This window comes from Periophthalmus magnuspinnatus, chromosome 19 (assembly GCF_009829125.3).
Source record: "Periophthalmus magnuspinnatus isolate fPerMag1 chromosome 19, fPerMag1.2.pri, whole genome shotgun sequence".
In the NCBI taxonomy this organism is placed as follows: Eukaryota; Metazoa; Chordata; class Actinopteri; order Gobiiformes; family Gobiidae; genus Periophthalmus; species Periophthalmus magnuspinnatus.
The window spans coordinates 8,963,410-8,991,179 of record NC_047144.1 but is presented as its reverse complement, the minus strand read 5'-3'; the positions used below and the strand labels follow the sequence as shown (position 1 = coordinate 8,991,179).

Below are 27,770 nucleotides of genomic sequence, written 5' to 3'. Positions count from 1 at the left end.
CACAGGTGACATTTTAACAGTTTAGCACACAGGATATGACCAAATATTAAAAGGTATGCAAATAATGTGACAAAAAAGAGTGGTTGGTTTTGAGGCCAGCAACATATTACATTAATTACAGTCTCAATCACAGATAATTGTACTGTATTTTTTGTTTATACCTTGAGACCCTAGACTCTCCAGTTTGACAGAGGTCCAAAATGTGCTCTGATTGTCAAAAAAACTAAATCACTATTATTGTTTTTATTTGCATGCATCTAAAATGACAAACAGTATATGTATATGGAGACCTGGAACAAGAAAAAAGGGTTGTGTATTAGGTAATCCTATCATCATCAATATTACAAAGTATGTAAATTACCAATATACATTCTGCAGCAGATAATTAAATGAACTGTTTGACCATAAAGTAAGAATTTAATTAGCATTTTATTAACAGATAGATTTTTAAGATTAATTTGAGGAAAAACAAGCCCAGTTACAGCAGTTGCGCGTTTGTTCTGAAAACAAATTTTCTGGTACAGTTCCCTGTTATCTGGAATCAGAGCCAAGAGCAGTACAAACGGGCTGTGTGCACATTCATGAGATTGGTGTACCTGAGTGTTCAACCAAAGCAGCAACACTCACATTTTAATATCAGCAGAGACAACGAGGCTTGTGTTAGGCTTTTGATGTTATGCTATAGATTGGTTTGAGGCTAATGGTTTGAGGCTCCTTTACATGCTGCCTTAATGATATAGTGTGCATAAGCTGACAGAATGGTGATTAAAATTCTGTATCGTACGTAGCTAGAACCCACATCTACTTTTATTATGACAAACTGTAGCTAATATTTGACAATACACAGATTTGGATGGCTGGATGTGATGTAATTTTATTCACTAATCATCGATATTATAATACATTTTCACTTTTAATATGCATCAAAACATTTTATTGCCGACTATTGTTATTAGTATTAGACCTAAGTGTGTTTAAATCTACATTTAAATCCAGGCTCAAAAACGATTCTGTTTAGCTGTGCATATGACTGGATGTTTTTTATTCTGCGCTTTTATTCCCTTTTAATGTTAATTTTACTTTGATTATTTATCTTTTGATTTGTTTGTATTGTGATTTTAATGTGTTTCTTACTGTGGATGAGTTGAGTTATACAAATAAACTGACCTTGCCTTGTTTAAGTGTGTACTTGTACTTACAAAATACTGCAAATTGAATGAAATAGCTTGTTATGTCATGTTGCTCTCTGGCCAAAGTAAAAAAAATAAACTACTGAACTACTGGCAGACAGAAAATTGTACACAAATTGAGACAAAAATTAGTTTCATGTACTCCTGTGTTCACTGTAGTGTAATGGTTTAAGGCGTTGACCGATTGTCTCTACCTGCTCCCTTCCCATTACTACAACTATATCCTTCTCTTTCCCTATTTTATGCAAGTCCTGTCCAATAAAGCCTTCAGGACAAAAAAAAAGAAAAAAGAAATGATCTAATTTTCTACTCTCTTTGCCCCAGTCTAAGTGGTGTTCATGTCCAAGTGTGTCCCTGGTTTGATTGACAGTGGTGCAGCGTTGAGCACTGACCTCCGGCTCTGCTGACACTGCTGCTTCTGAAGTGGGCTACAAGACGTGCGTGAGGTTATCTCCACATCCCCAAGTCCAACCTCTTTTCCACATGGACGTGTAACTAAAGACATTGCGGTACAGAGGACAGCAGAAAACCACCACTCATCAACAACAAAAAAAGTTAAGAGTTGGCGCCTTTTATTCCCTGGAGACACTGTGTATATACAACATAACCCGGAATCAGTGTTTTTAAAAACTTTTCATCATCATATTTTTACAGAACGATATCTACAATGTATACATAATCACAGTTTTTTTAATCCACATAACAGATGGGGGAGAATCATTGCACAGAAGAGAGATCATAAAATCATTTTTGCCGTACTTATTACACATAGGAACAGATGCTTCTCAGTAAAACACTATGAAGAAGCAGAATTTCAGTAGTTCACGTCACATGAAACCTGATTTGCGTGGTCCGAAGCCGGGATAAAGAGTGGATAAACCAACAATAACCCAGTTGATTGGTATAGTTGTAGTAAGTAGAGCTACTGAAATACAAATATTTTTTTCATGATCTTTTACTGAGAAGCAACATTACACATACGAAACTCACAAATCACATTCACCGACAAAAGCTACAGCCTGGTTTCATTTGCTCTGAGAGTTGATGCCAAATAAACGGCTTTCTGATCATTTGCCCGATTAATTAATATTTATGATGAGATAGTTGGGACAGTATTACCCAATGATCTGTGTGGCATTAACTTCTTCAGCTTCTTCATGTTATCAATCACAACCCACACTCTGCACCTGGCACTTTTGGTAGATTTCTATAGCAACATGGCACAAGGGCAGGAATCTTGTTTTAGAGAAGACATGTTATGCGCTTTTTCAATGACTTAGTACTGAACTACAACATGAATATATAATCATTTTAGATTTTGGACAGCAGGGTCGATGAAAATTTCTGTGTTACCCAAACATGCAGGAATCTATCAATATACATTTTTAATAAGCCAATGATGAGCGTACACTGTTGAGCTTAAAAACCCATTTAAGTTGATTTTGCATTGTATGTCTCCTTTAAAATAATTTTTTTTTGGCCAAATGTTGAGCTTCTTAACACAGACTCAGCAGACAAACCTTTAAGCAACAATATAATAATATATAATAGATGCCACTAATTAAGTAGAGATAATTTGTGTTAATTTCACCATCACCATCATCAGTCATTACATTATGCCTGGTTAGTAAAGTAGTCAGTTTATCCTGTGTGTTTGACCAGTTCTTTGTTTGGCAAAAGAAAACTACTATGCTGGAGGATTAGTACAGTGTAGGTTTTGGGTTGATAGGAACCAAAGTACATGAAAAACTATCTAGACATGAAAAAAACAGGAACTGTACCCTCTTGTCATGTGGACGTTAAACACACTGACACAGTTCCTGCTACATTAAACATTCCACACCAGATGCACTGTATAGTTAGGCTGTAAGAGCTGTAAGACCTCGATCCTCGAAAATTTTCTCTCTTAATTTCTACACTGCCCTTAGGCGTAGCTACGGAGATGGACCAGTAACCATTCGTGACCCATAGAGCCAGCATCCGATTGAGCTACAAAGAGGCAAGAGACTTATCTCCTGTGACAGCTATTTCCATCACATCAAATACTTATGGCTTACACATTCTAAACCAGGTTGCTTGTCATGCTGTGTCAATGAGGAAGTATAGCTCTGCAGGTGCTAGTACGTGCTTATAGTTCAGAAATCTTTTACAAAACTTTAGGGTCAATTTGGAGAATGTCCACAAGCCCAGGCAGCCGAAACACAATTGTGCAATGTTAAAAAGGCACATAAATTGTAGCCATGCACACAGAGGCAACATAACACAAAACTCACAATCATGAAAAGACAATTTTCTGCCACACAAAACATAAAAATAAAATGGTAATTTAATAAAAGTAGGAACAGAATTGCACTTTGTCCCAGGATATATTTCTTTCTCTCTATTGGCTCTCCTGAGCTATAGCTACAAACCCTTTGACTTGTTTTTGATGGGCTCCACTGAAAAACAAATAGAGAAAAAAAAAATCATCAAAAGGAATAAAAACATTTTTGCCCCTTTCCCTTGAAGAGATTATCACACACAGTGCAGGTGTAGTCAAGACAAAGTCTCAACTTCATTTTCTTCATAATGGTGAAATGTCATAGATGCAAATGACTAGTGCCAACAAGTGCATGTCAATGTTTTATAAATCAAGGAAAAATAAACGATTTCAGTTTAAGTTATTTTTTTTTTCTCCTTTTACATTTCAGCCAAACAAGTTGTATGGTCTTTTATACGATTTTTACACAACATGCTTTTGCAACAAGGATCAGTTTTTGTTCTGTATTAAAGATGCACTGATTCAGCGTTTTCAGTTATACTGATTTGCTGATACTCAGAATTATATAGTTACAATACCAGCGCAGAGACGTAAAACAGCATTTTAGTTGCGTTAAACAGAAATACTTTCTGGGCCAACTATGATCAGTAAACATGTTTTTATTACATTTATTTATAGATGCAATTGTTTGAAACAATATTTGAAAGCTGATATCTGAATCACCAAATTTTTCTACATCTGCGCTGACATCAGACGCCAGTAACGGTCCAGTGCATGCATCCCTATTCTGCATAACATTTTAAGCATTATTAAATGCTATAAAGCAATAAATGAACAAAAATTGATAAAAAATATATAAACTCTTAATTTTATGACCGTGCACATTCAGTTTATTTCACATGAGATTCACATGGAATTAAAGCACTGAAATAAATAACATTTTCACAATGTTCTGTAATTGAGATGCACCTGTATTGTGACCAATAGAAGTAAAAAAGAAAAGAGGCAAAAATATTTAAATCAACAAGATATGATTAAAATAAAAGCATAATCATTCATATTTAAAAATAAAATTTCTCTTAGCTACAAAAGAATAATAAATTAACACTATTATCACTATTTACACACTTTAACATTACATGGTCAGCTTTCCTTCAGCTTTGCACACATTCACAAACATGGCGCCTGACTACACTTCTGGAGCTGGCTTCACTCAACATTGCAGAAGTTGTTTTCTTGCTTGGTCGTTTTTAAGTGCTGCACAAAGAAAATGGGAATATTGATGCAGGTGGTGCGTAAAAGCCACAAATGCATTTCTTCTTTTCACATATGGAGTGTGGCGAGTTCAAAAGCAAGAATACATTTGGTTTGTGGCAGATGGACTTGGGAAAAGAGGTAGAGGAAACGCCAGGAAACCACATCCCACTTAGCGGAGCTGCGATGAAGGAACTCTGAACTCATTTGTAATGGTTAAATTATCTTGTAGTGACCATTCCCAAGTAGATTATTCTGCTGTACATTCAAGATGGAAGGAGGTGATTTGTTAAGCAGATTTTTGCAAGGCTCTCTTCACAGACAGACTTGAGCCACTGGAAGAATATTTGGTTCTCACAGATGGCAGTTCAAGTATGTCCAGATTCAAATTGACGAGCTACTGGCACTTTCAAAACTTAAACTGATGTCTCCAAATATCGAGTGCAGGATAATGTTTTAAATTTCACATGGTTTACGAAACTGAATGAAACTGAATTCCCTTAAATATCAAGTTATTTTGTATTTTACTTCCGTCTTGCATTGTCGCCGGGATCACGTTGTTGTTTGATGAGCCTCTCGATCTCTGCCCCCAGCGTCTGCAGATTCTCCTAAAAAACAAAAAGAAATGTATTCAAAACATTTTGGTGAAGTTGCACTTGCATCTCATTTGCCAATTAGTTGTCAATAAATCAGAGTCGTTATGAAAGCAGCCAAGTCTTAATTTAGGCCTGTTGATTTACTGTCATTAATTAGTACTTCCTGTTTACTGTCAATCACTTTCAACTACAGAAAGACGACTCAGGCAGAAAACACTCCCACACCACATTTTACGAAGAGGTCGTAGGATGCATCAAGTTTGGAAGGCGAAAAAAACACTAATTACATCTAATAAAAAATAGAAAGATTATTAAAAGAAATTACAACTACCATTAATCACAGTTGTAGCTAATGGACCAAATGAACATTCGTACTTTAAAAGGTGCGCTATGTAACTTTTCTGGTCCACTGCCTTGGAGATATTTTTACTTTCCCTGAAATTTATCAAAAGGTGGTTTTATGGCAAAAATTTCCCCAAAAAACATGTAATCATATAGTGAGGGGGTGTGCCTCTCTGCAGATCTGACCTGTAACGTGGCCAGGTAAAGCCACCTGCTTAACTCCGTGGAGATGGACAAGTTTAATGTCATACTGTGCTCCATTCAAGGCAAAGCAATAACATTTCAATGGAAACAGTTGACCCACCCTCCACTAGAAAGATTACACCATTAACCAGCAATGTATTTAATAAATATGGTGTTTCAAATTAGATTATTTTAAACTGCAAAACAAACAAATACCATGGACAAGATACTTTCCCCTCTGTAGATAATCAGAAAGACACAGGTCCTATATAGATAATTTTAGTCTTTGGGACGTTCATGATCCCAGCATTATTTTTAAATCATTATGTTAACTGACCTGGAGGAAGAAAACAAGATTCTATAGGCGTTGAATCTCTTCCCTTAAACTGTTTGCATCAACAGTCCAACATTTGAATTGTTTTTCAAAAAACGTCATCCATCTTAAAAGTGACAACCTGACAAGCCCAGTGTCGTGACAGCTGTCAAACCAAAGACACAGCCAGATCAAGTTCACTCAATGTACTGATGCTGAAATATTTTATAAGACAACCCAAGTGCTCCAAATCCTTAGAATTCGCCACATATTTGTAATTTCCTTTCATATCCAACATACTGCCATTATATTGGTGAGTTTTGGACAGGCATTCAGACTCATTAGAGCTGTCGAGGGAATGCCAGAGATGTGGGAGGAGAGGAACAAGGAATAGTGTAAAAAGAATTTAAATGAAAGTATGTGGGAGCCTAAAGGCACACCTGGGAGGAGATTTCTTTGTCCCTTTTCTTTAATGAATTCATTTTGTGTGTATTTTTGGCTTTGCGTGGTGTACAGGAACTCGCATAATTGAAATGTGCAAATGTTAGCCAAAATGTTAATAGACTGCACTTTTTATGGATCAGTAATTACATGTAATGGTCCACAGCTGTCCATTGGCTCAGTGGTCACTGGCATACAGTGCACACTACTGCAAAAATTACATCCAAGATGGATGAGTTTCAGATTACATCACCCAGCTCGTAAGATAAGACATATTTGCATAGGGATTATGAGTTATGGTGGTAAACAACAAACCAGTATGGGGAATTTTGTTCCCGTTATGCTGTGAAATTCAAAACATCACATAATTAGAATATTGGACATCTTTTATGGAAATAAGTGCATAACTGATAAACTGCACAAGAAAGAAGTGTATAAACAACTCATTCCTAGTTCATAGCTCTCACACACCCTTTGTCACATCGTTTATATTCACAAGCACAAATTTTCAGGAACTGAACAGAAATGAAATACTTCTTTATTATATGCAGACCGAGTGCAGCGGTCTCCTTTTGTCACAAAGTGCTGAATTTAAAATACGCTCTATGGTGGACAAAAAAAAGGTGACTCATTAAAGTTAGAGTATCTATTCTTGTTAATTATGTTTGTGGCAAAATCAACTTACGACAACAACCTAGAACCTTACACTGTCTACACATTTGTTTACTGTTTGCTCTATTGGCAAATCTATTTAATCTGATGCAGCATGTGATGAATGAAAGAAATGACAAACTGAGGCATATTTATTCTACAAAATGCCTTTGGTTTCATATAATTGGGGAAATTGTCTGTTAGTGACTGGACTGGGTTCTTGGTGGCTAAAATGATTTCTTATTGACCGTAGGACATAGCTGCCATCATTGTCACTCTAAAGTGCACAGACAGCGCACGTATCTGGTGTGTATATATCCCAAACCCTCTCTATATCTCCAAGGTGATCAGGTGGGTTATCAGCACATATTACACACAGGCCAACCTTATACCGGTACTTTACCTTGAAGGAGGGCAGGCAGCAATTACCATTGATTTTTGCATCATCTGTCAATTCTTCCAATAAAGTGTATCAAATGTTTAGGGTTAGGAAGGGCAAGACACTGACTTTAGTAAAATTATTGATTCTTGGATCTGGAACAATTGAAATCAAAATCTTAAATCCAGTTCCTTTTAAAATTCCAGTAACATGACATCTCTGTGCCCCCAGATATGAGGTAGACATGTTCAGATCAAACAGAGCTCTTACTGATGACAACTGTAATGTCGATTAGTTCTTAATGACAAAAATGTTGGATATGATGGCTGAGTTGTTGATGTTATAATAAATTTGTCTTTGTTTGGGTTGCCAGTTCCAATGTCAAAATCCAGTTGGTTTAAACCTAAATGAACTCTTTCTACATATTTATTGACATATTACCTAACATTAATTTAGACCATATCAGGTGCAGTTGCCTCGCTCACCTTCAGAGTAATATTTTTGAGCAGAGTGTCCTCCAACACTGCCTGCAGCTTCCTGTTGATCTCCAGCGAAAGGTCAAGGGTCAGGCCATGGTCCGCCGGGTGCGAGGTGTACAGGGATGCCATGATGCCCCCTCTGCGACTCAGGTGGGCTTTGTTAATGTCCGACGCCTCTGACGACAGCGCGCCAGTCTCCTCTCTCAGTACATAGCTCTGGATAATTCTGTGGGGACAGACGTGCAAGTGAGTCAGAAACACCTTTAGGAAAGAATATGGTGTCGCTCAAGTCATCAGAGGGAATAAAAAAAACAAAAAACTAATTCACAGGAGGGAGCTTCTACTGAGAAATAAATGTTTTCTGAGTTTGAAGGCTGTAGGTATAAACATGGATTAGAGGCCATTTTGAACCCATTAGAAATGAAACAAATCATCGCTGACATTTTTATAAGACAAGCCTAGGATGAAACTTTGCATAATTAATTGGCTTAAAATATGACAATTGGTAACTTCAGGTTCTAAAATGTGATGACGACATAATCCCAGATCTCGTTTTTACCTTGTACTTTCCCAAGAACTATACGCACAAATGTTGGGTCTAGACAATAATAGAAAAGATCAGATCCAAGAACTCACTATATTAAAACTACAATTTGCATTTTAACAATATAAATTTGACCTCCCTCCATCTTTACTAAATAATATTGGCTAATAGAATGTCATGATGTCATCTGAATCCCAATATTTTTCCATCAGATCAAGGATATAGTGCTGTAGCATTCCATTAAAAGCAGAGAATATGGTGGACCCCAAGAGTCTAATATTTATCCCAACAGTTTAAAAAGCAGCTAAACAAAAATGGTAATACAAATGTGGTATTCTCATAAACAAAGTAACAATATTTATTCTGTAATCAGTGCTTTTTTGATCAATAGAGGCAATAAGTCACATTTATACTAGCCATGTTGCGGAAGTGAACTCAAAAGAGAGCTTTATCTCAATTTAGAGAAAAACTCCAAATATCTGTCACCACAATTCAAATTCATCATTACTGCCCACATTATTGGCTTTCTTTCACTTGCACCAACAGAAAGAGATAAACAGTCTGAGCTACAAGTGCTGTTAGGGGAAATTAGTGTCTTAGTCTGTCCATTGTGAAGTTGTAAATGGGATGATAAATGAATGGAGCGGCTATGATTTTTGCTTGTTTTTGAACTCTCGCTGCAGACAAGGTCCTTAGCCAGTTGGAGGTTACATACAGGCCTGTCACGATAATCGCTATATCGACTATATCGACTATATCGTTCAATACATGTTTGATGGGACAATAATTTTTGGGGTGAAATATTTATCAGCTGTACTTTTTCCTTTGTACTAGTGGGAACTTTTTGGCAATTTTCCTGTATTATGATAAGATTTGAGCTGTATAAGGTTGAATAAATAACTTGTATGATTAATTACCGTATAGATACAAACTAACTGCTTAAGTGCTGCCTTCTTTTACTTATTTATTTCAGGTCATATTTTTAAGAATATTGTTTTATGATTTGGTTTCAATATCATCGTTTATAGTCTATATTTAGTTCAATATATCAAACTTCAAAATGTGTTATTTTGACAGGCTTAGTTACATATAACTTATAACTTATAATTTCATAACGTAAAACTAGTCAAATCACTACCAGATACCAAATTGAGACTAAAACCAGTATTGAAACTAGAAGTATTGATAATAGTTTTACAATGGTCTTCATTAACTACAGAATCACACAAAGTTTGACGAAACTATTTTGTGTTAAAAATTACATTACGGTATATGGTCAAAAAAATGTGATCTTTATTGATCATTGTAGTATTAAAAACAGTATCTACACTTTTCTCAGGCATCAAAATAAAGTTTGAATTTTTTGTCTCATGACAATGCTGTTCTAAGGTCAAATAACAAGAAAGTTATGCAAAGAATGACGAAACAGAAAGCAAATGTTTCTGCTGCTGTTGCTCAAGAGAAAAAATGGGGACCATCTTACTATGACAAAAATGGTTGAAGCTTTTTCTATAGCATGAATGCATTGATGACGGAATCACGAATGGCATAACAGGCAAGTGAATCAAGATGAACATAAATAAGCAACTAATTACAGTATTCAGATGTAAAGAGGTAGGCAAAACATGCCAGTGACTTCTGATAAAATAATGTTGAATTCCTCTAACCAAGGACAATAAAATACCATGCACTATATGAAACAAAACTATAAGGGGAAAATACATTAAAAAGATCAAATTAACATAACTTAAAACATTATATATTACATTTGAATCATTTATCAAAAGTCAAACAGCATTACACACTATTAACTCCTAATTCTACAACTACAATAAATAAGTACAACTAAATAAACACAACGACAATGACAGAAAAATAAAAGCTAACAGGCACTAGATAACACAGCCCACCACCAGTAGCAGTAGCAGTCATACAGCTAGCACAGGCAGAAAGATGAGACTTACCTCTAACTAGACTTTACATTGAGCCCATATTTGGAGCCCATTTCCATTTGCGACAGTGTTTGAAATGAACAAAAAGTGACAGAAATTAAAGACGTAGAGAGATGAGGATGTGGTGAAAGGCATGCACCAGCACCACGATGAATAAAGTAAGAGACGAGAGACTCAAGATAAATACCAATGGAAGCCCCTTTTGAGCACTATATAGTACACTTCATTTTGTTATGTATAACTTGCTAACATTTTGAGCAAACATCGAGTGCCTTTTGTCGATGTTAAAATGTGGATTTATCTACGATTTGTACTGTATTTGGAGTCATCTAGTTCAAAAGTAAATTTAAGACTGAACCTTATCACGGGGTGAGTTAAGAAGTACAATTTAATGTTATGGTGCCATTTCCCATTAGCACTAAAGCATGAAGAGCTGGGCAATTAAAAAAAAAAAAAGTCTAAACAATGATTAGGAATACTGCTCCAATCAAATAGTAACAAACCATTAAACATGGCTAACAACAAGTATATTTTTCCTCAATAAATTATCAGATAACTATTGAAAATACATGCATTCTTATTGGCATGAGTTATCCATTGACCACGTGAGTCAAAAACAGTACTACAGTTGATCTACCAAAAGGAAAGATTAGGTTTGACAGTTTGAGACTGGAGATCGCTTGATAACCTTGAATGCGTCCATCCCATTATTCTCCACGCATTCAATAGGTGCACATGCTCACCGGCTAACAACAAAACCTACTTGGTCCCAGTGCGCAGTTATCGCTGATTGCATCCCTAACGCACTGAAAGGCTGCTCCCTGCATAAAAACGCCCTCAGCCCACCTCCTGCTTTGTTCCAACGGTTCTTGGCTTTCATTCGAATTCAGCGCACATAAAAAGGCCATTTAGGTGTGATGCTGATATTAAGCAGGTGTAAGGGTTGAAGGACAGATATTGTCCTTGGAGAAAGAAGAGGTCCTTCTTAAGCCCATGTGAAATGTGATGAAAATGTACAATGTAAATTCAGAATGTACAGGACTATGCAAATGTATTGGACATAAAAATGTTTTTTAGGGAGACAATTTACAAAAATGTATAACTTTTTTGTGTAAACATTATCAGGGGGATTTATTACTTTTTTAAAATTTGCTTTTTCTTCTCTATGTAAAGACTGAACGTATAACCTAGTGCTCTAACCTGGACTCAAGTTTAAACATTTTAGACAAAGAAGACCAGTATCTTGGTAGTCTCAAATACCTTTAAAACATTTTTTTTGTATTTCCTTACATCTTTAATTGTTCATAGCAGTCTTGAAACTGCCAATTGCTAGTATATTGCTGAAAACTCTATTTGGTATTTAGGAACAAAACATTTTAGAGATGAGTGTTTATCAATGGAAAGAGCATTTTACCCCAGGTTAGGAAATCAACGTTTTTGAATTGAAACTTTTTAAAACTGATTTTTTCCCCCGTCACGTTCATTGTTCATAGCCATTTTAGAATTGCCAACAACATCTGCACAGAACAGTATTTTGAATTTAGAGACCATTTCAGCTGCATAATGGCATATGATTTCATTAAATAAAAACAAAAACATTCCGCCTCATGTGATCCTTTATCAGTCGCTCTAAACTTGTGCTTCCACATATCTAACTCCATTTCCCCCCCTCCTGCTTGAGGCTCAGTTATCACGTCTGTGTTCACCAGGGCGTCCTAGAGGTATGGGGAGAGAAAGGCAAAAAGGACACGATTCACATCCACATCCAGCAAGCAACACCCCCTGCCTCGCTCAGAATTTTATACAGCTAAATTTAGCTGCACAACCGTGGGATTCGTCCTAAATTTTAACTCTTGAATGTAGGTTGAGGCTAATAGTGTCAACACTAGACATTTTATTTTTCTGGAAGGAATAGCTGTCCAAGTTTTGTAATGATTCATGTCTCATTAAGAACTTTTTGCTGCGACTTTGATAAAGTAATTTATTCTACTCAATTCCACTCACTGAGCAGCGTAAACATGGATGCTTAAATCTCTATTTGAGTAAGAGGTGAACCCATATACCGATTATGCTAGCCCTAACGTCCTTCATTCAGTCTCACGTCGGCTCGGATTGACAAAACATAATTAACAATCCATAGTGAATCTCTAGTGCCCCCAATCCACTCAACTATAAATAGGTCTGACAGAAGTTTATCACAAATTACTGTATCATTAGAAGTCTGGGGATGAGAGGTGGAGATAGAGAGAGGTACCCAGGCTAAACTGTCAAAGCAAATTTGTTCAGTCAAGGTCGTATGGTAAGCACCTTTTAATTCCTAGTAGCTTCTTTATATGCAACAAGAAGAACCTCAAAGTGCTATTAGATAAAGTCAAATATCTTCCTGAGAGCAATAATTGTTTGCGGGTTACAACCAAGTCTTGTTTGTGACTTTCTAAGTAATTAAAAAAGAAAGAAATTGCTACAGGTTAATGATGATGATCTTTTTATGCTCCTCTACCACAGTCTTGGGTGGCTGTATTACATGCTTCAAGTTAATTGTAGCCAGAAACTTCTTGTCATTTCTCAACTAAGTATTCCAGTTGTTTAAGGTACACTGTGGAACTTTTCAGGTAGAAGGTCTGCACATTTAAAAAAATTCATGCCACTCACTTTGTTTTCTTACGGATCTCCTCCACCAGCTGCTTGATGTGGTCTTCCATGAATTCAATCTTCTCCTGTTTCCGGGCCAGGGCCTTTTGCAGCCGGACAATCCGCTCCACCAGCACAGCCTTGTCCACCTCTGGAAAACTGTCCGTGACCACCACAGAATGGCTCTCAGGCGAGCGATCCTCAACGCTACCACTGTGCCGTGCATTCAAGGAGCCTTAGTAGATACAACATAGCACATAATTAAACTATAACCTGAAAAATAAAGTCTAGTAATTAAAATGTTGGAAATCATAGTGAAAAGGAGAAAATAAAACATAAAATGAATGTTACCGTTATGATGATTGATACCTGAAGAACTGGAACGACTGCCCATGCTGCTCGCATCTCGTTCGCAGCCTCCATTTTCAACCTGCTCTAATCTTTTACGAGCTGAAACAAAACAAGGTAGAAAATGATTGAGATGTGAATGCTTTTTTGGTTGATTATTATCAGCTACTATAAAATATCCACAAGGTCAACTACAGAAATACCCTTCTTTTAAAATAATAGACATATTATTACAAGGCTGAATGATTTTGGATAATGTTCAAAGTTCACGCTGCACTCCAGGAGCTTTAACATTCGAGAGAAGACTGAAATATAAACGGCTAAACTAATACAAGGATCCTATGCATTTCAGAACATGATTGTAGAGGTCTAAACTGTACAACAAGAGTTTTCTATAAAAATACAGGATATTTTGTTCTTTGAGTTGGTATATTTATCACATTAAAGGCTGCAGTTAGCTGGCTAATGATTGTTCTCTGCAAATTGTGATTAGTCCAACTTTTAGTATAAGCTTTATTTTGTATACATTCTGCAAAGTCAAACAGGACCATTAACTGCGGACATCCTAAAAAACAACACTAACAGTCTGACAATAATATCTGTCAGTATAAATTATAGCAACTTAAAAAGCTCATTATTAACATCAAATAGGAAGCAGAGACTAGGAATCCCTGAAGTAGTTAGTGATTCCACAAAAGACGACGGAGACAGTCAGAGGTATGCATAAATGAAGATTTGTCCTGAACTCAGTGAACGTCAATTTGAATAATTTTCCGAGGAGTGCAGCCTCAGCAAACCTGCGCTGCATGAGCAAAACCTCCAAATGAATATTCGCATTGTCACATTATCAGAGCATCGACTTGATAAATGACCAGGCAACCCCAAGGAAATTGTCCTGTCAGTCCAACATATCTTCTACTGTACGAGGAGGATCTGCATCTATTGGACAAGTCTTCCAATTACTGCGGGAATTCAGATTACAGACATTTTAATGGCAAATTGGCATGTAAACTTGATAGGTAATTTGTAAGTTCTTGGTGCGGTATTCAGGGCTGTAAAAATATAATATACTGTTACTATAGTTGTAAAACATTAACATTTTACTGTCCAATGTGTAACCATTATTCTAGTACATGAGCAGCTTTATCACTGAAAACACAAACCCTTATACAAGCACTACAGATGTTTGACTTATTATTTTTATTCTATTCAAACAAGCATTCTGAATCAAGATCAAGTGACAAATGGCCAGATAAAATGCACTTTACACTGATGTTGACTTTTCGATTACACTGAAATTATGTTTTTCTTTTAAAATTCTCTTCATTTCTCTTAAAATTATACTGTGACATCCATCTATTGATAAGCTATTATTACCATCCCCAGTGGTATTGCATGGACCTAAAACTGTAATATAAATGATCTCAGATTTTCCTTTTAGACATTTTATGAAAACATTGTAGCAGTGCTGGCGTCTAGCTCTCCTACCTGAGACTGTTTTTACATTCAATATTATGACCATCACAGTCAATTAAAGGTCCTATATTACACAAAATTTACTCAAACCATGTTATAATGCTGTTACCGTCCCTCAAAAATATACCAGTTTTGTGTTTGTTTCATTCATGCATGTTTCAGTACCTTTTTACATCAAAAAGACTCTGTTCTACTTTGTGATGTCATGAACCGTTTACCTTTAGTTCAGTAAAGGATTGGCAATTTCAGGGATGAAATCATTCAAATGATTCTAGTGAAGGTTAAAAAACACTCAGCCTAAATATGCAGTTTGTGTTAGATATGTGTGAATGAAACAAAACACAACTCCAGGTATGTTTGTGATGCGAAAAACAACATTATAACTTAGATCAGACAACAGAGTAATATGGGCCCTTTAATGAAAACTTATGACACAAGGCTAGAATCTACAATGCCATTACCATTTATATCTTCTGCGTTACTGTGTCTGGATTGCCGGTTTTTAACATTTTAAAGTCACGTGCAGAATTGAGGCAAAAATATTGAACTCACTGACTTGAATACAGTAAGTACTCGGTTGAATGAGAAAATGCCAAATGGCTCTCACTGCTGCATAATCACAGAATCTCCATATGTGGCAGCATTAAGCCTCTAATGACACAGCTGTCTGCTGCATCGAGAGAAAACTGTAAAAGTGCTGTGCGAACTGCTAACCTTGAGTGAGTTGTTTTGTCAGGATCCTTGATGTTGGCGGCTTGTTTCCTTTTCTGAGTTGTGAGCTCGTCTCTTAGCTCGTCCACTCTGGTTTTGAGCTGGGACAAATTCTGTCTGCAGAGTGGCCCTCTCCTGCTCCAGACCCTGTACCCATCCTGTCGTCTCAAAGCCTCCTCCTGCTTCAAATCCCGAGACTAAAAATGAGAGGAGAGGAAAACAAAGCCATTTTTACATAGATATTTTACATCTTAGGCTTTATCGGAACTATCAGATTACGTAACTTGGTAACTTAAAGAAAGCACCATCAGTCTGTGTTGAAAATAACAGTCTATCATCTTAAAAAAAAAACAAAAAAAAACCTGTCAAAATCAATATGGAGTCTATTCCTTATTATTGAAATTGAGTTAAAAAATGTTAGAATTGTGACAATACTAGTTAATGAGAAATTTGCTAAGAAACACAAATGTTAATCATTTTCCTGGTTGCCATGTTACCAATTATTACGCATTTGCCAGTAAATTGAGGCTCTCATAGCAACAGCATGTGGCCCTTTTTCTGTCAGACCTGTTTATCACTGCTTGCGCCTCACATTTAGCCTGAGAGTATCAAATAACACCATTTCTTGAAAAGCAACAAGTGGCTTTTTCATTTGATTGGAAGTGAACACACTTTAAGTTACATAAAACAAACTGGCAGCCTTCTGCACTGAAAACTGTTGCATCAAAGTGTACATTAAAAATCTTAAACACAACAAAGGCATTGGCTGCTGGTGCGAGGGGAAAAGGTGTGGAGCTGAACCAAATCAACTGATTAATACCAACAAATTGATTACCAAAATAAGCAACAACTTATTTAGGAGTCAGCTAATTGTTATCTGGACTATATACAAAACTCCAAAACATGCCATGTAAGGAGAGAAGAGGCTTTATGACTCAAAGCAAAAATGACATCAAATTGACGCAGGAAATGTTCAGCCTTTTTGATGAAAACCCTACCGACCTATGAATAGGCCTGCCACAATAATACTGACTTATTGTTCCATCTGTAATATATTGAACATTTATCGTGTGTACCATTCTTTACACTAGTATTAAATGTTTTTTTTGGCATGATAAGATGATAAGATTGGAGAACTTGTATAAGTCATTATAGATACAAATTAATTACTTAAGTGTTGCACCTCATTTTTAACCATAGAATTTAGGGATAAATCTGCTTTAGGGTTATTCTGTCAGTGGCATAAAATTGTTTCAATATCATCATATAGCGTCTATATTTACTTGAGCAATATATCGCACTTCAAAATTTGTTATCGTCACAGGCCTACCTATGAAAATATACTTCATCAGGATGTCCTCAACAGCTTGACGTTAGCTTACTCAAACTTTTGCCATCTAAACTAATTGATTAATTGAAAGGATAATTGCTAAATCAATTGCTTGTTAACAAAACAATCATGCAGCCCTACCAAACTGGACTGTCTCAGTGGAGCTAAACTACATTGCTTTTGGTCACTGATTCACAACACTGGACACCGTTTGGAAGTCTTTTTTTTTAGTGCATTATGACCTCATAAAGCAGTGGTCTAATTTCACAGATCATGTTGGACTCTGCATGTGTCTGTTATATCCCTTGCCTTCTCCTCCAGTTTGCGGCTGGTCTCCTCTTGTAGACCCTGGAGCTGCATGTGCGTGTTGGTGAGCGTGTCCAGTTGGGCTTGTAGAGTGTTGCTTTCTGACTGGAGCTGAGCATTTTTGCTGCTCAGTTTTTCCGTGAAGCCCAGAAGCTCAGCCTCGCGCTCCCTGCTTCCCGCCACATCATGCTGCAAGTCCGACAGCTGGTTTGTCAAACTGTCCACTTCCTCCCGGAGCGCTGAGATTTCCTCCTGGTCACTGTAAGCAAAAAAAGTTCCTTGTAGGAATGGATGCAAAATTCATTGAGCTTAATATGAGATATTTCAATCAATAACTCAATTCATGGGCTGCAATATTTTCAGTAGCTGACCAGTCAATGATGAGACATGACCTATCAGGAGTCCCAGATAAAAGATAAACATGTTAAAATCAAGAATAGCTTTTAATTATTTTTTTTAATTAATCTATTAATTCCAAAAACATTGGACATGATGGCCATGTTCATGTTATAATATGTTGTTTTAGTTCGCATGATGATCATCCAATCAGAAAGCAGACTGAGCTTCACACAAATCTGTCATTTTGTTGCTAAATTCCACTGGGTTAAAACCTAAAAGGACACACTCTGATCTGAATCCTCACTACCAAAACTACAGTGCCTGCTGCCACTCATTAATCAGTGCTAATGCAGCCTCCGCAGCTCAGTGAGTAAAATCTGGAGGTTCTGAGCTTTCACATGAGTCCATATACTGATTTTGAGAATAACTTGTATGTGTAACCTATATCCAAGTTAAGGCACAGACCACCCATGTTCAGTTGTGACTGTAGTACCTTTTTTAAAATGGTAACACACAGTTCCTTTATGTACTCGTCTTGTACAGTCAAGTCTTATCTGGGTTAAAATGTAGCTTTGAAATAACTAGCTAAAAAACCTGGTGGCGCTCAGTGGAAAACGTAATAAATTGCTCGCCAGGATCTCTTGCATATATTAATTTAGGTCAACGCCACTCTCTTTTCACTGGTGAAAATAGAAAGCATTTCAGTTAGTGGAAAAAAAGCTTTCAGTATGGAGCCTTGTGCAAAAGGCTGGCCCTGTCCCACACTCACAAAGGGACTCTCCTCCCTCGCTGCCCCCTGCGCTATAATCTGTCACTGGCCTATCTTTGAAATCCAAGAAAAGTTTCTGCATTAAATCCTGGGCACTAAAAGCATGAATACATCACAGAGAAGTAATAAATAGGTAGTGGATGTAGGGGTGAACATTTTGGAAACATTTAGCTACACCTCGTTCATACATGGTAAGTAATTATGTTAACATCAAATATTGCTCATTTTACTGCTGGCAACTGTGATGTTTTTTTTGTTTTTTTTTAACTGGATTAAAAAAACAATTACAATTTGGATTCATACGTGATGAGAACATGTCTTACAGTTGCCTAATAATACCTTGTAGTGAAGGTTTATTTTCATGGAGGCTTCTGAATCAATAACAGCAATATATTGGAATAAAAAACCTGAATTAGATTGTGGCAAATGTACATGTGGCCTACTTCATCACCAACAAAAGCTTGTCCTGGTTACTCTTACTCCTTAGTTGCTTTTTCCTTATTCTCCTGTGCGTTCTCTCTCTTTAATCACAGTCTAATCACAGAGTGCATACCGTTGCTGCTGCGCCCTCGCAGTTTGGTGATCTCCTCCAGTTTGTCTCTCTGACGTCCCGCGATCTCTGCCTTTTGACGGTTGATAATTTCTCTGTATTTGCTTAGCTCGTCCTCCCAGCGTGGTCTCTCATCCTCTAGCATTTTAACTAGAGGAACATATAATAAACATAATTACATTTAAATCGAAGCAGTCTTAACGAAATTTGACGAGGGGTTTACCTTGGTGCGTAGTGTCTCTACTATTACATCCATGGATTCTTTGGTAACTTTTCTTCAGATCTTCTAGCTCCTTTGCTTTACCCTAATGAGCTGTAAAATAGTGGTGAAAGATACAGTAGAACAAAAAATGAATAATTCACATTGTTATTTGGAGATATGCAAAATTTAAATATGGATTTATCACCTATAATTACAGTTATTTATAAGGACTGCAAAAAGTCATTTTTATGATAAATTAAACAGAAACATTTAGTGTAGTGCCCCTAACAAATGTATAGTGGGGTATTTCTGTACTTTTTGGGGTTCATTTTATGGTCCATTCACATTTCGATGCTTGAACTGCAAACCAAGATATTTACAGGAATAATTTTCCTGATGCATTGCTAAAATGTAGTCTGAAAACAGTTGTAGATGATTAAAATTTTTTAAAATTTTTTTAATAACACAACAAAATAACAGATGAGTGATTGAACCAGACACTGCAGGCAAAACCTGGTATTAAATGGTTATGTATGTTTCAATACTTAATACTTAGAGATAGAATAGAACTGAATCCAGCAGAGAATTATAATTAATTATGAAGTACCAGTATTTATAGTAGGCTCGTCACACTGGCTAAAATCAACACAAACATGAACTCATTTTGCGACCATTTCAGCAGGACTTTTTGCTCCAGCTTTAGCAATTGGAGCACAAACGTCATAAGCACTGTCATTCATTTTGTTTGAATCACAACATGACGATTCACAATTGTCTACAGTTAATAATGTCAATCTTGTATAAACGGTGTGCACAGGAAAAGGTGGTTGTAAACAGCAAATTGGGCAGACTCGGAGGGAAATGGGTTTCTGGGTTGTGGAAAAGCACGTTTTCATATTGATTACTTATAGGGTGTTTATTTTTGACACGTTGATTCCCGTCTAAATGAGGCAGAGTGAGAAAAAGGGGTCATTATGTCAAAGTTCAAGTCTGTGCCTACATGTCCGCAAAATTATTTTTCAAATCATAAAAATGTATGATGAAAGAAAAATTGTGCTAAATAATCACATACAAGTGTTTATAATGTAATATGTATGGTTTGTTGTTACCTCTAATTGATCCGTTTGTTCTTGCTTGTGTTTTTCTAGCTCTCCTTTGGTCTCCTTCAGTTTGGCATCCAGTTCATTGGACCTAATCTCCTCAGACTCCTGCAAAAGAAACAAAACATTGTAAGATAGCTGAACATTGAAATCATAATACGCAATTAGCAAATGACAAAAACTGTCATTATGTAGGTAGTACAATATAGGTGTAAAAACGTTAAAAAAAAATAATATTGCAACTTACAATAAGTACAATAAGTATTATCAAAATTGTTCAGTGCAAAAAATGGCTGCAACAATAATCAATTGGAGAACCAGGCCAACAATTGAGTTTTAGAAGACACTCTACCAACCTACTTGCCTAGTACTGAGTGAGATTAAAGATAGCTCTTTACCACCATCAAAAGGTGCAAAGGAAAACTGCTCCCCATTGCTCCAATAGTGACAAATAGGGGCGGGACAAGACATAATTTCCTCAATATGAGACGAGGAATGGGATTGGGTCAAGGAGAATGAAATTTTGGCATACATTGAACTGGATTGATCTATTTATTTATTACAGAGTTTTTGCAGTCAAATGGAGCACTGCATTTTGGAACTACGGCATAACTCAGGTGTAACACCGGGTGTAACTTTCAAGATAATTTTTGTCTGTGTGCATAATTCTGTGGCAATTTTGAATCACAAAATCTTATGGCATGTGATCTTATCTCATCCCTAATGAAGAGTGTTTTTCTTTTTTCCACATTAGTAAAAACATGATACAAAAATAAGATGGAAAGGTCAAACAGTGCATATATAATAGTATATTTGGCATTGAGACGGTTAAGCACACATAGAGCAGTGATGTGTAAGTGTGATAAATGCCACAGACCTGGTATGTTCGGATCATGTCCTGGCAATTTTTACGAATCTGCTCTGTCTCTTCTTTTGCCTGAGCCAGTTTAGACGTGGTCTCTCTCAGTTTGTCTTTTGTTTCCTGCACAAAGATGCACAAACATTATTATGTCCTTTCAAAAGCAGCTCACATAAATCAAAATGGCATAGAACAAGTGTCCTTCAGCAACCTGCATTTGCGAGAAGGCAGTTAAAAATAAAAGCATGATTTGTTATGCACAGAAATAGAAGCATCCTTAATGATTATTACCTTGCAGCTAAATTATTGTAACCATTTGTGCCTACGGTTTCTTTAGAGCTAAATTATAAGACATGTAATCATAATTCAAACTGAGTAGCAGTTAAACAGACCATCTCTACACAGAAACAACATGCATTTTACAGCCATGTCTCAAAGGCTTGTTTACAAAGGTACCATTAGTAAATAATTGAGGGAGTGTATTGTCAATTACCTTGTGTGCATCAGCTTCACTTTTCAGTTTATTCTGCGCCCATTTGACTTTGATGAGATGGGAGTTGATCTCTTCTTTTAATTTTTCTGCCTCCCGAGAGAGTCTAGTGGCCTCCCCTTCCTTGACACAAAAAACATCTGTGACATTCAGTGGACCAGAAAATTCCCAATGCATTTGTCAAGTAACAAAAACCAAATCACAATGAAGACACAATTCTAGAAATTACAATTTAATATTTTGATATCCTAGTTTTGAAACTAACAAATTGTTTTCATCTATTATTTGATGTAATTTGAGATCATGTGAGTGGCAAATGTGAAGATTAGAGAGTAAAGTTGTATTTTAATGTCAAAATTATTTCATAAAAATGGCAGCTGGTTCTCTAACCGTGAGAATAAAATGGTAAAATAGTAATACTATGGTGTTATAATGCCATAAATTAAAATGCAACTGAAAGATACAATTTACACTCATTGGCTAAACTGACTGAGCTTTTCAATGTTAAAATGTTCTCTCATCAAAACTATGAGTGTTGTGTTTTTAATCATTCACATTTGAGAATGTTTAGAATGAATGTTAAGGCTCTCCCTCTCCAGAGCTGAAAATCGGTCTTCACCATTCACTGACAATAAAGCAAATGCTCCACTGTGTCCGGTCCATATTCTCTGAACTTGTTCAGCGCTCACCTTTACACTTAAGCAGAGGAAGTGTTTGTATGCAAATTACCATTGTTGGCACAAAGTTACATCCTACAAAGAAACATCATGTGATATGATGTATAACAATAATAGCATTGTGCAGCTGACGTAGCTCTACTTGGCATTGCTACACATATTAGGAATGGGCCGATTCAAATATCCAATATTTGGCCTGCTACTGTGGCTGATGACCAATATTTCCTCCTTCTGATATTTACCTTTTAAAATCTAATATAAGGACCACAAATTGATCTTAATTTGAAGTAAAGATCATAAATTAACTTTTCACTCATAAAATAGTAACAGACTGTATCATTTGGGATAGAAAGTCTTACATGTTTGCATAAACATACATCCATATAACGTTCATATATTTCCATTTTTACTACAAAAAGACAAATCTGATCTGGGAATGACACATGAACACGCAGAGAAAAAAAAAATATAGATATTCACAGATACTAATAGTGGGACCAATAGATTGCCCATTCCTACAACATATACCTTGGCATCGTACATCTGCTGCAGACGTCCCTTGTCCTGGGCGAGCTGGTTCCCTCTGAGAGCTTGCCGGTCCACCTCTTTAGTGGCCTCTCTCAGCCTCTTCTCCAGACTCTCTTTGTCCCGTCTCAGGTCCAGAGCCTCCTTCTCCCCTCGAACATACTTCATCACCATCGCTTCCTTTTCCTGTCGAGCTTCATCACACTTCTTGTTCATCTGAAAACAATACAAAATTTTATGTGTTTTTCCATTTCAAGAAGCTACTACCAACATACAGAGTTGACAAGATTAAGGCAGATGATGTTGATAAATATTTTTTGTATAATCTTTGTAACTTCTTGGATCCAGTCATGTTGTAAGGAATGCTACAACAAATTGAATTGCCATTTTATAACATATTACGGAATATTGGCTAGTGAATTCTTGTAATTCTTGTAAGAAGTGTTCTGTGTCTTAGATGTTGCCTCCAAACCAGGACTCAACTTCAATGTCAAAGAAAACAAACCAATTTTGTTGCATTCTTTAATTATTTTTTCAAGGGCATCAAAGCACTTTTTGTTAAATGCCTCCAATTTTTGACTTGTATGCATGCACTGTAAATCTGTATCAGAGCAACTGATCAAAGCATGTAATTCATAACATACAACCACTAAAAAATTTTCAATGAGGCACAACAGCTTTGTACCAAAGAGTGCAAAGAAGGGCTTACAGTGACACAAAGTCCACACACTTTTGTTCACTGAACGGTGAAATTAAAAAATTGTGAGGTGTAACAAAAGTGTCAAGAGCAAAAGTAGACAATATGCTTTAGCCTGTGAGGAAACTATGGGTGGAAAAATGTGTTTGTCTGCAATATTAATTTGCTGTGTGATTACATCTGCAATAACAACAGTTTGATGCACAGAGACCTTGAGTGCACAGTTATATTTACAGGAATTAAGCATAAGGGTTGGTCATGCAGAACGGTATAAACTTCAGACTAAATATTTTTTAAGCAAAGCTTATCAACTCAAAATGGAAAAAATGAATTCAAACCTAGAGAAAATGGTGGATGAAACAAACCAGACCATGTTATACATTATATAAGCCTCTTATAAGGGGCTGTGGTGAGCAGTGAGGTCCGACTTGTACCTGTTCCACTCTGTAGGCCATCTCCTTCTGCATTTGCAGAATTGAGGCTTTGGACGCATTGTCCTGGTGTGTGAGTTTGTCTTTTGAGTGCTTCAGCTCTCTCAGCAGCTCCTCCACCCTACCCTCCAACTGCAGACACACACAAAGAAGACAGGATGAGCAACTTGTCGGGTAACATTTCAGCTTTGACCACGCCTGATTTTTATGTAACAACTGAAACTTGAAACTTCATAGAGGGAAATTAAAGGTGGCAGAAATGGGAAGAACTAGGCCTGTACAATTAATCATTAATCATTGAGCTTCAGTCATTCTTCTTCAATCAATTCAATTCAATTATCAGCTTGGGCCCTTTTAAATCGACATGTTTACAGCTGATCCTCTGTCAGTAAGGGCAAGCATGAGGCATATTATTTAAATATTGAAAAGAAATTTTCACTTGTTTCAATAAAGACAAAATAAAATCGAATTGAAAATTAAGATCAATCAATATGGCAAAAAAGTCATATCGCATGGCACTTGGAAGAATCATGTAGTAAAACAATGTAGTAGATGTGAACATTATTGCTTCTGTATCTTATTGCATTCTCTAAAATAAATCTGCCACTCAGGCTTTGTGGACATGGGTGGTATTAGCCTAAACTAATTACTCTGTAGCCCATAGCAACAAGGATGACACACCAATGCAAATGAACAGAGCAAGAACTGTCTTTTCAAGCTAAAAGGGCAGGGAATAAGAAGTCATCAGATAAGATTTTAACATTTGCGTAAGCTCTTTGATATGTGTGTATACAGTGAAATGTCACTTATCAATTCTTATTGTCCTTTTCATCATGTCACGTTTTATCTTTTGTAAAGGCACTGAACAAACAAGTGCAGTCTCCAGATTTAATTAGGTTTCACTATGCCTGGTGTTTCTCCTCACACTATATGCTCTCAGTCAATATAAATTATGCAAAAATGACTGAAACTACTCTCCATCTCACAAAGATTTAGAGATAACATATCTTTAGCCCTCAACTTTATGTCTAGTCAGCACAGAAAAGGAAGCACAAGGTCTCTAAAATTGCTATTTAAATTTTAGTTATTTCACTTGTACTACATATGGCACATCTTTTAATATTTTTGTTACTTTCATTAATTACCACTTTTTTAATCTTTGTTATATATTGTAATGTGTAGGCTACTGTGTCCAAGTATTTTCCATTGGGGATCCAAAAATCTAAACCAAAGCTTATAATATAGGCTATTCTGTTTTTTCACAGTATTACAACTAGATATTTTTTTTTATTCTTGAAAAGGAACATGTTTACCTTGCTAATTGTAGTTAAGTGTAGTTTCTCTGTCTCAGACCGTTTTTTCAGCTCATCCCTCATGGTGTCCTTCTCCGCACAGATGCCCAAGATGAGCTCCTGGTGCCTCTTGTTCTCCTCTAACAACCTAAGAATACACGAGACACACAACGCAGTGTTCAATTCATTTCACATGTCCAGGGATTGCCAACAGGTTGGCAGTTACAGATTTTTTTTTTTTTAATGAATAAGCTCATTGTTTTTTGGCAGCTTAAGCAGACCAACTTAAAATAAAGTTGGCAGAAAGGCAATCAAAAAACGCACCAAGATTTAGGAAACTTACGAATCTCAATATATTTGGTTTTGCAAATAATGTTGGTTTACCTCTGAATAGCCTTTTCTTGTTGTGCATACTTGTATTGTACACACTTCTCAAAAACAGCCATGCAGTCCTCTTGGTCTGGGGATAGTCCATTGATGAGAGGGCTTTCCTTTATTCCATTGGAACGTTCATTTTCAGATTTTTGACAAGATAAAAGCTCAGACTCTAGCTCTTCCAACAGTGATTCTTGTGATAGTGAATTCTCAATCTGTGAAATCAGGTTTCGGGTGCAATCTGTGTCATAAGGGCTTGACAAAATGTTAGGAGCTGGAGTTGTGGCATTGATTTGAGGACTTGTTGCAGGAGAGGAACCAATAGTATCCGTTTTGGGGGTAGATGAGCCATTAGAGATTGTAGATGTTGTCAAGTCATTGAGTGAGTTGTTAGAAGAGCTTTGTTGAGAAGATGAACAGTCACCTGATTCTTGTTTCTCAACAGCAGACGCATCAACCATGACTACTAGCTTTTCTGGGCTGTCTGGTGTAACGATGGGGGAATCACAGATTTTATCAGTCAATGAGGTTTCATTAGTGCCTTCAAAACCAGAGGGGGGAGATTCTTCAACATTTGCTATTGTACTAACAGGGGTAATCAAAGCAGCATTATTTTCTTTGAAAGATCCATCACCATCCGTAGGAGATGTACTTGTATGGTTAACTGCATCATCAACCAAATCAATCTTCTGGTCTAAAGATACCGAGAGTGACTCCTTTGTATTCTGAATTAATGTGTCAGTGACTGTGTTATTTATTCCAGCATCTCCTTCATCTTTCACTTGATTGCACTGTTCAACTTCAATTGTCCGATTAAGATGCTCCTCATTAGCATTAGCTGTGCTGTTGTGTGGGACCTCATCACAAACTGCTTCAGCCTCTGATACATCCATTTTGTGTAGATAGAATGGAGGCTGTCCAGGCTCCACCCTGGGACCACCCACTCCTCAAATCTGTGAAGAGAAGAAAAATTGTTTATCCTTCAGCATTAAGTTAATTTGAAAGTGGAAGGTGACATTTTAGTAAAGGTAATAATAATAGAAAACCATGTTGAGGATAAGGTTTCACAAATGCCATGAATAGTACATATTGCGTGTGTGGGGGTTAATAATACAATTACAACAAATCATTTGAAATAATTTTAGGCCTACTTCTGTTTTCGCTCATATCAAAACTCTCTGAAAAATCAGGTTATTATGCAGATGCTGTATTTGCTCAAGGTTGATGGGACTTATTTGTGCCATTATAATTTATTAAGACATGTATTTGTGACTGACGTTGATGTTGTATGGTTTTGTCTAAATCTCCTCTCTATGTTAACAAATATCAGCGTGGCAAGAATACTGACACATTCTGTCTTTTAACATTATGTACCATCCGAGAAGCAACATGTCTGTTGCCTTCCCGATACAAATATCATGGAGGGTGACAGGTGTATAGCCATATAGTAGCTTGTATAGGCACCTAGTAATTCTAATAAAGAGTAAAATACGACTGAATTGCTGTGCTCAAATGTAGATCAGGAAGGGTGTGCGGACGAGCAATTCATTAACACAAGGACTCATTTCATCGTTAACTAATCTTTAAGGAAAATGCTGCCTTTGACAAAGTATGCCAAGACTTACAACAATAAAAATACAATGATCGAATGTGCAATACATGGGATACGCACAACAACGTCACATCAAGCATTTTTGCAGTTTAATCCCTTGTATTTTTCTTGAAATGCTGTTTTATTAGCGAGTGAAGCTAGCGAGTATGCTACGCTTTAGCCTAGCAGTAGCATCTGTTATCGATGGAATATATTTCTCTGACGGTTGAAATTGTACTCACCAAATTTATACAATTCATGAATGGTTCAATGCAGAGTCAACAGAGGTAATAGTGAACTTTGATCCTGAAAGACAGATGATAGTCCCAACAAGTCACTTTGATATAAGGATATGACACATCAACAAATATGGCCACTGCGAGACGGGGACATGTTAATACTAACCAATCACAGACTAGCAAGAGGTCATGTGTTGAGCGTCATCAAAACAAGTGAGAGACTGCCCCGATGAGAGATCAATATTTGT

General features: G+C 36.6%; 1 protein-coding gene across 1 annotated transcript; it reads right to left on the bottom strand.

Moving 5' to 3' along the window:
* Positions 1–1,747: 1,747 nt before the first annotated feature.
* Positions 1,748–27,668, bottom strand: ccdc186 (coiled-coil domain-containing protein 186). The gene is given in 19 exon segments (XM_055229829.1): positions 1,748–5,312; positions 8,095–8,314; positions 13,237–13,450; positions 13,567–13,665; positions 15,754–15,775; positions 15,777–15,860; positions 15,862–15,903; positions 15,906–15,947; positions 17,390–17,664; positions 19,048–19,194; positions 19,268–19,349; positions 20,356–20,454; positions 21,224–21,328; positions 21,699–21,818; positions 22,901–23,113; positions 24,029–24,157; positions 25,339–25,465; positions 25,702–26,645; positions 27,526–27,668. Coding segments are annotated over 18 exon segments (2,988 nt in total). The 5' UTR covers positions 26,586–26,645; positions 27,526–27,668; the 3' UTR covers positions 1,748–5,228.
* Between the last annotated feature and the right edge of the window lie 102 nt (positions 27,669–27,770).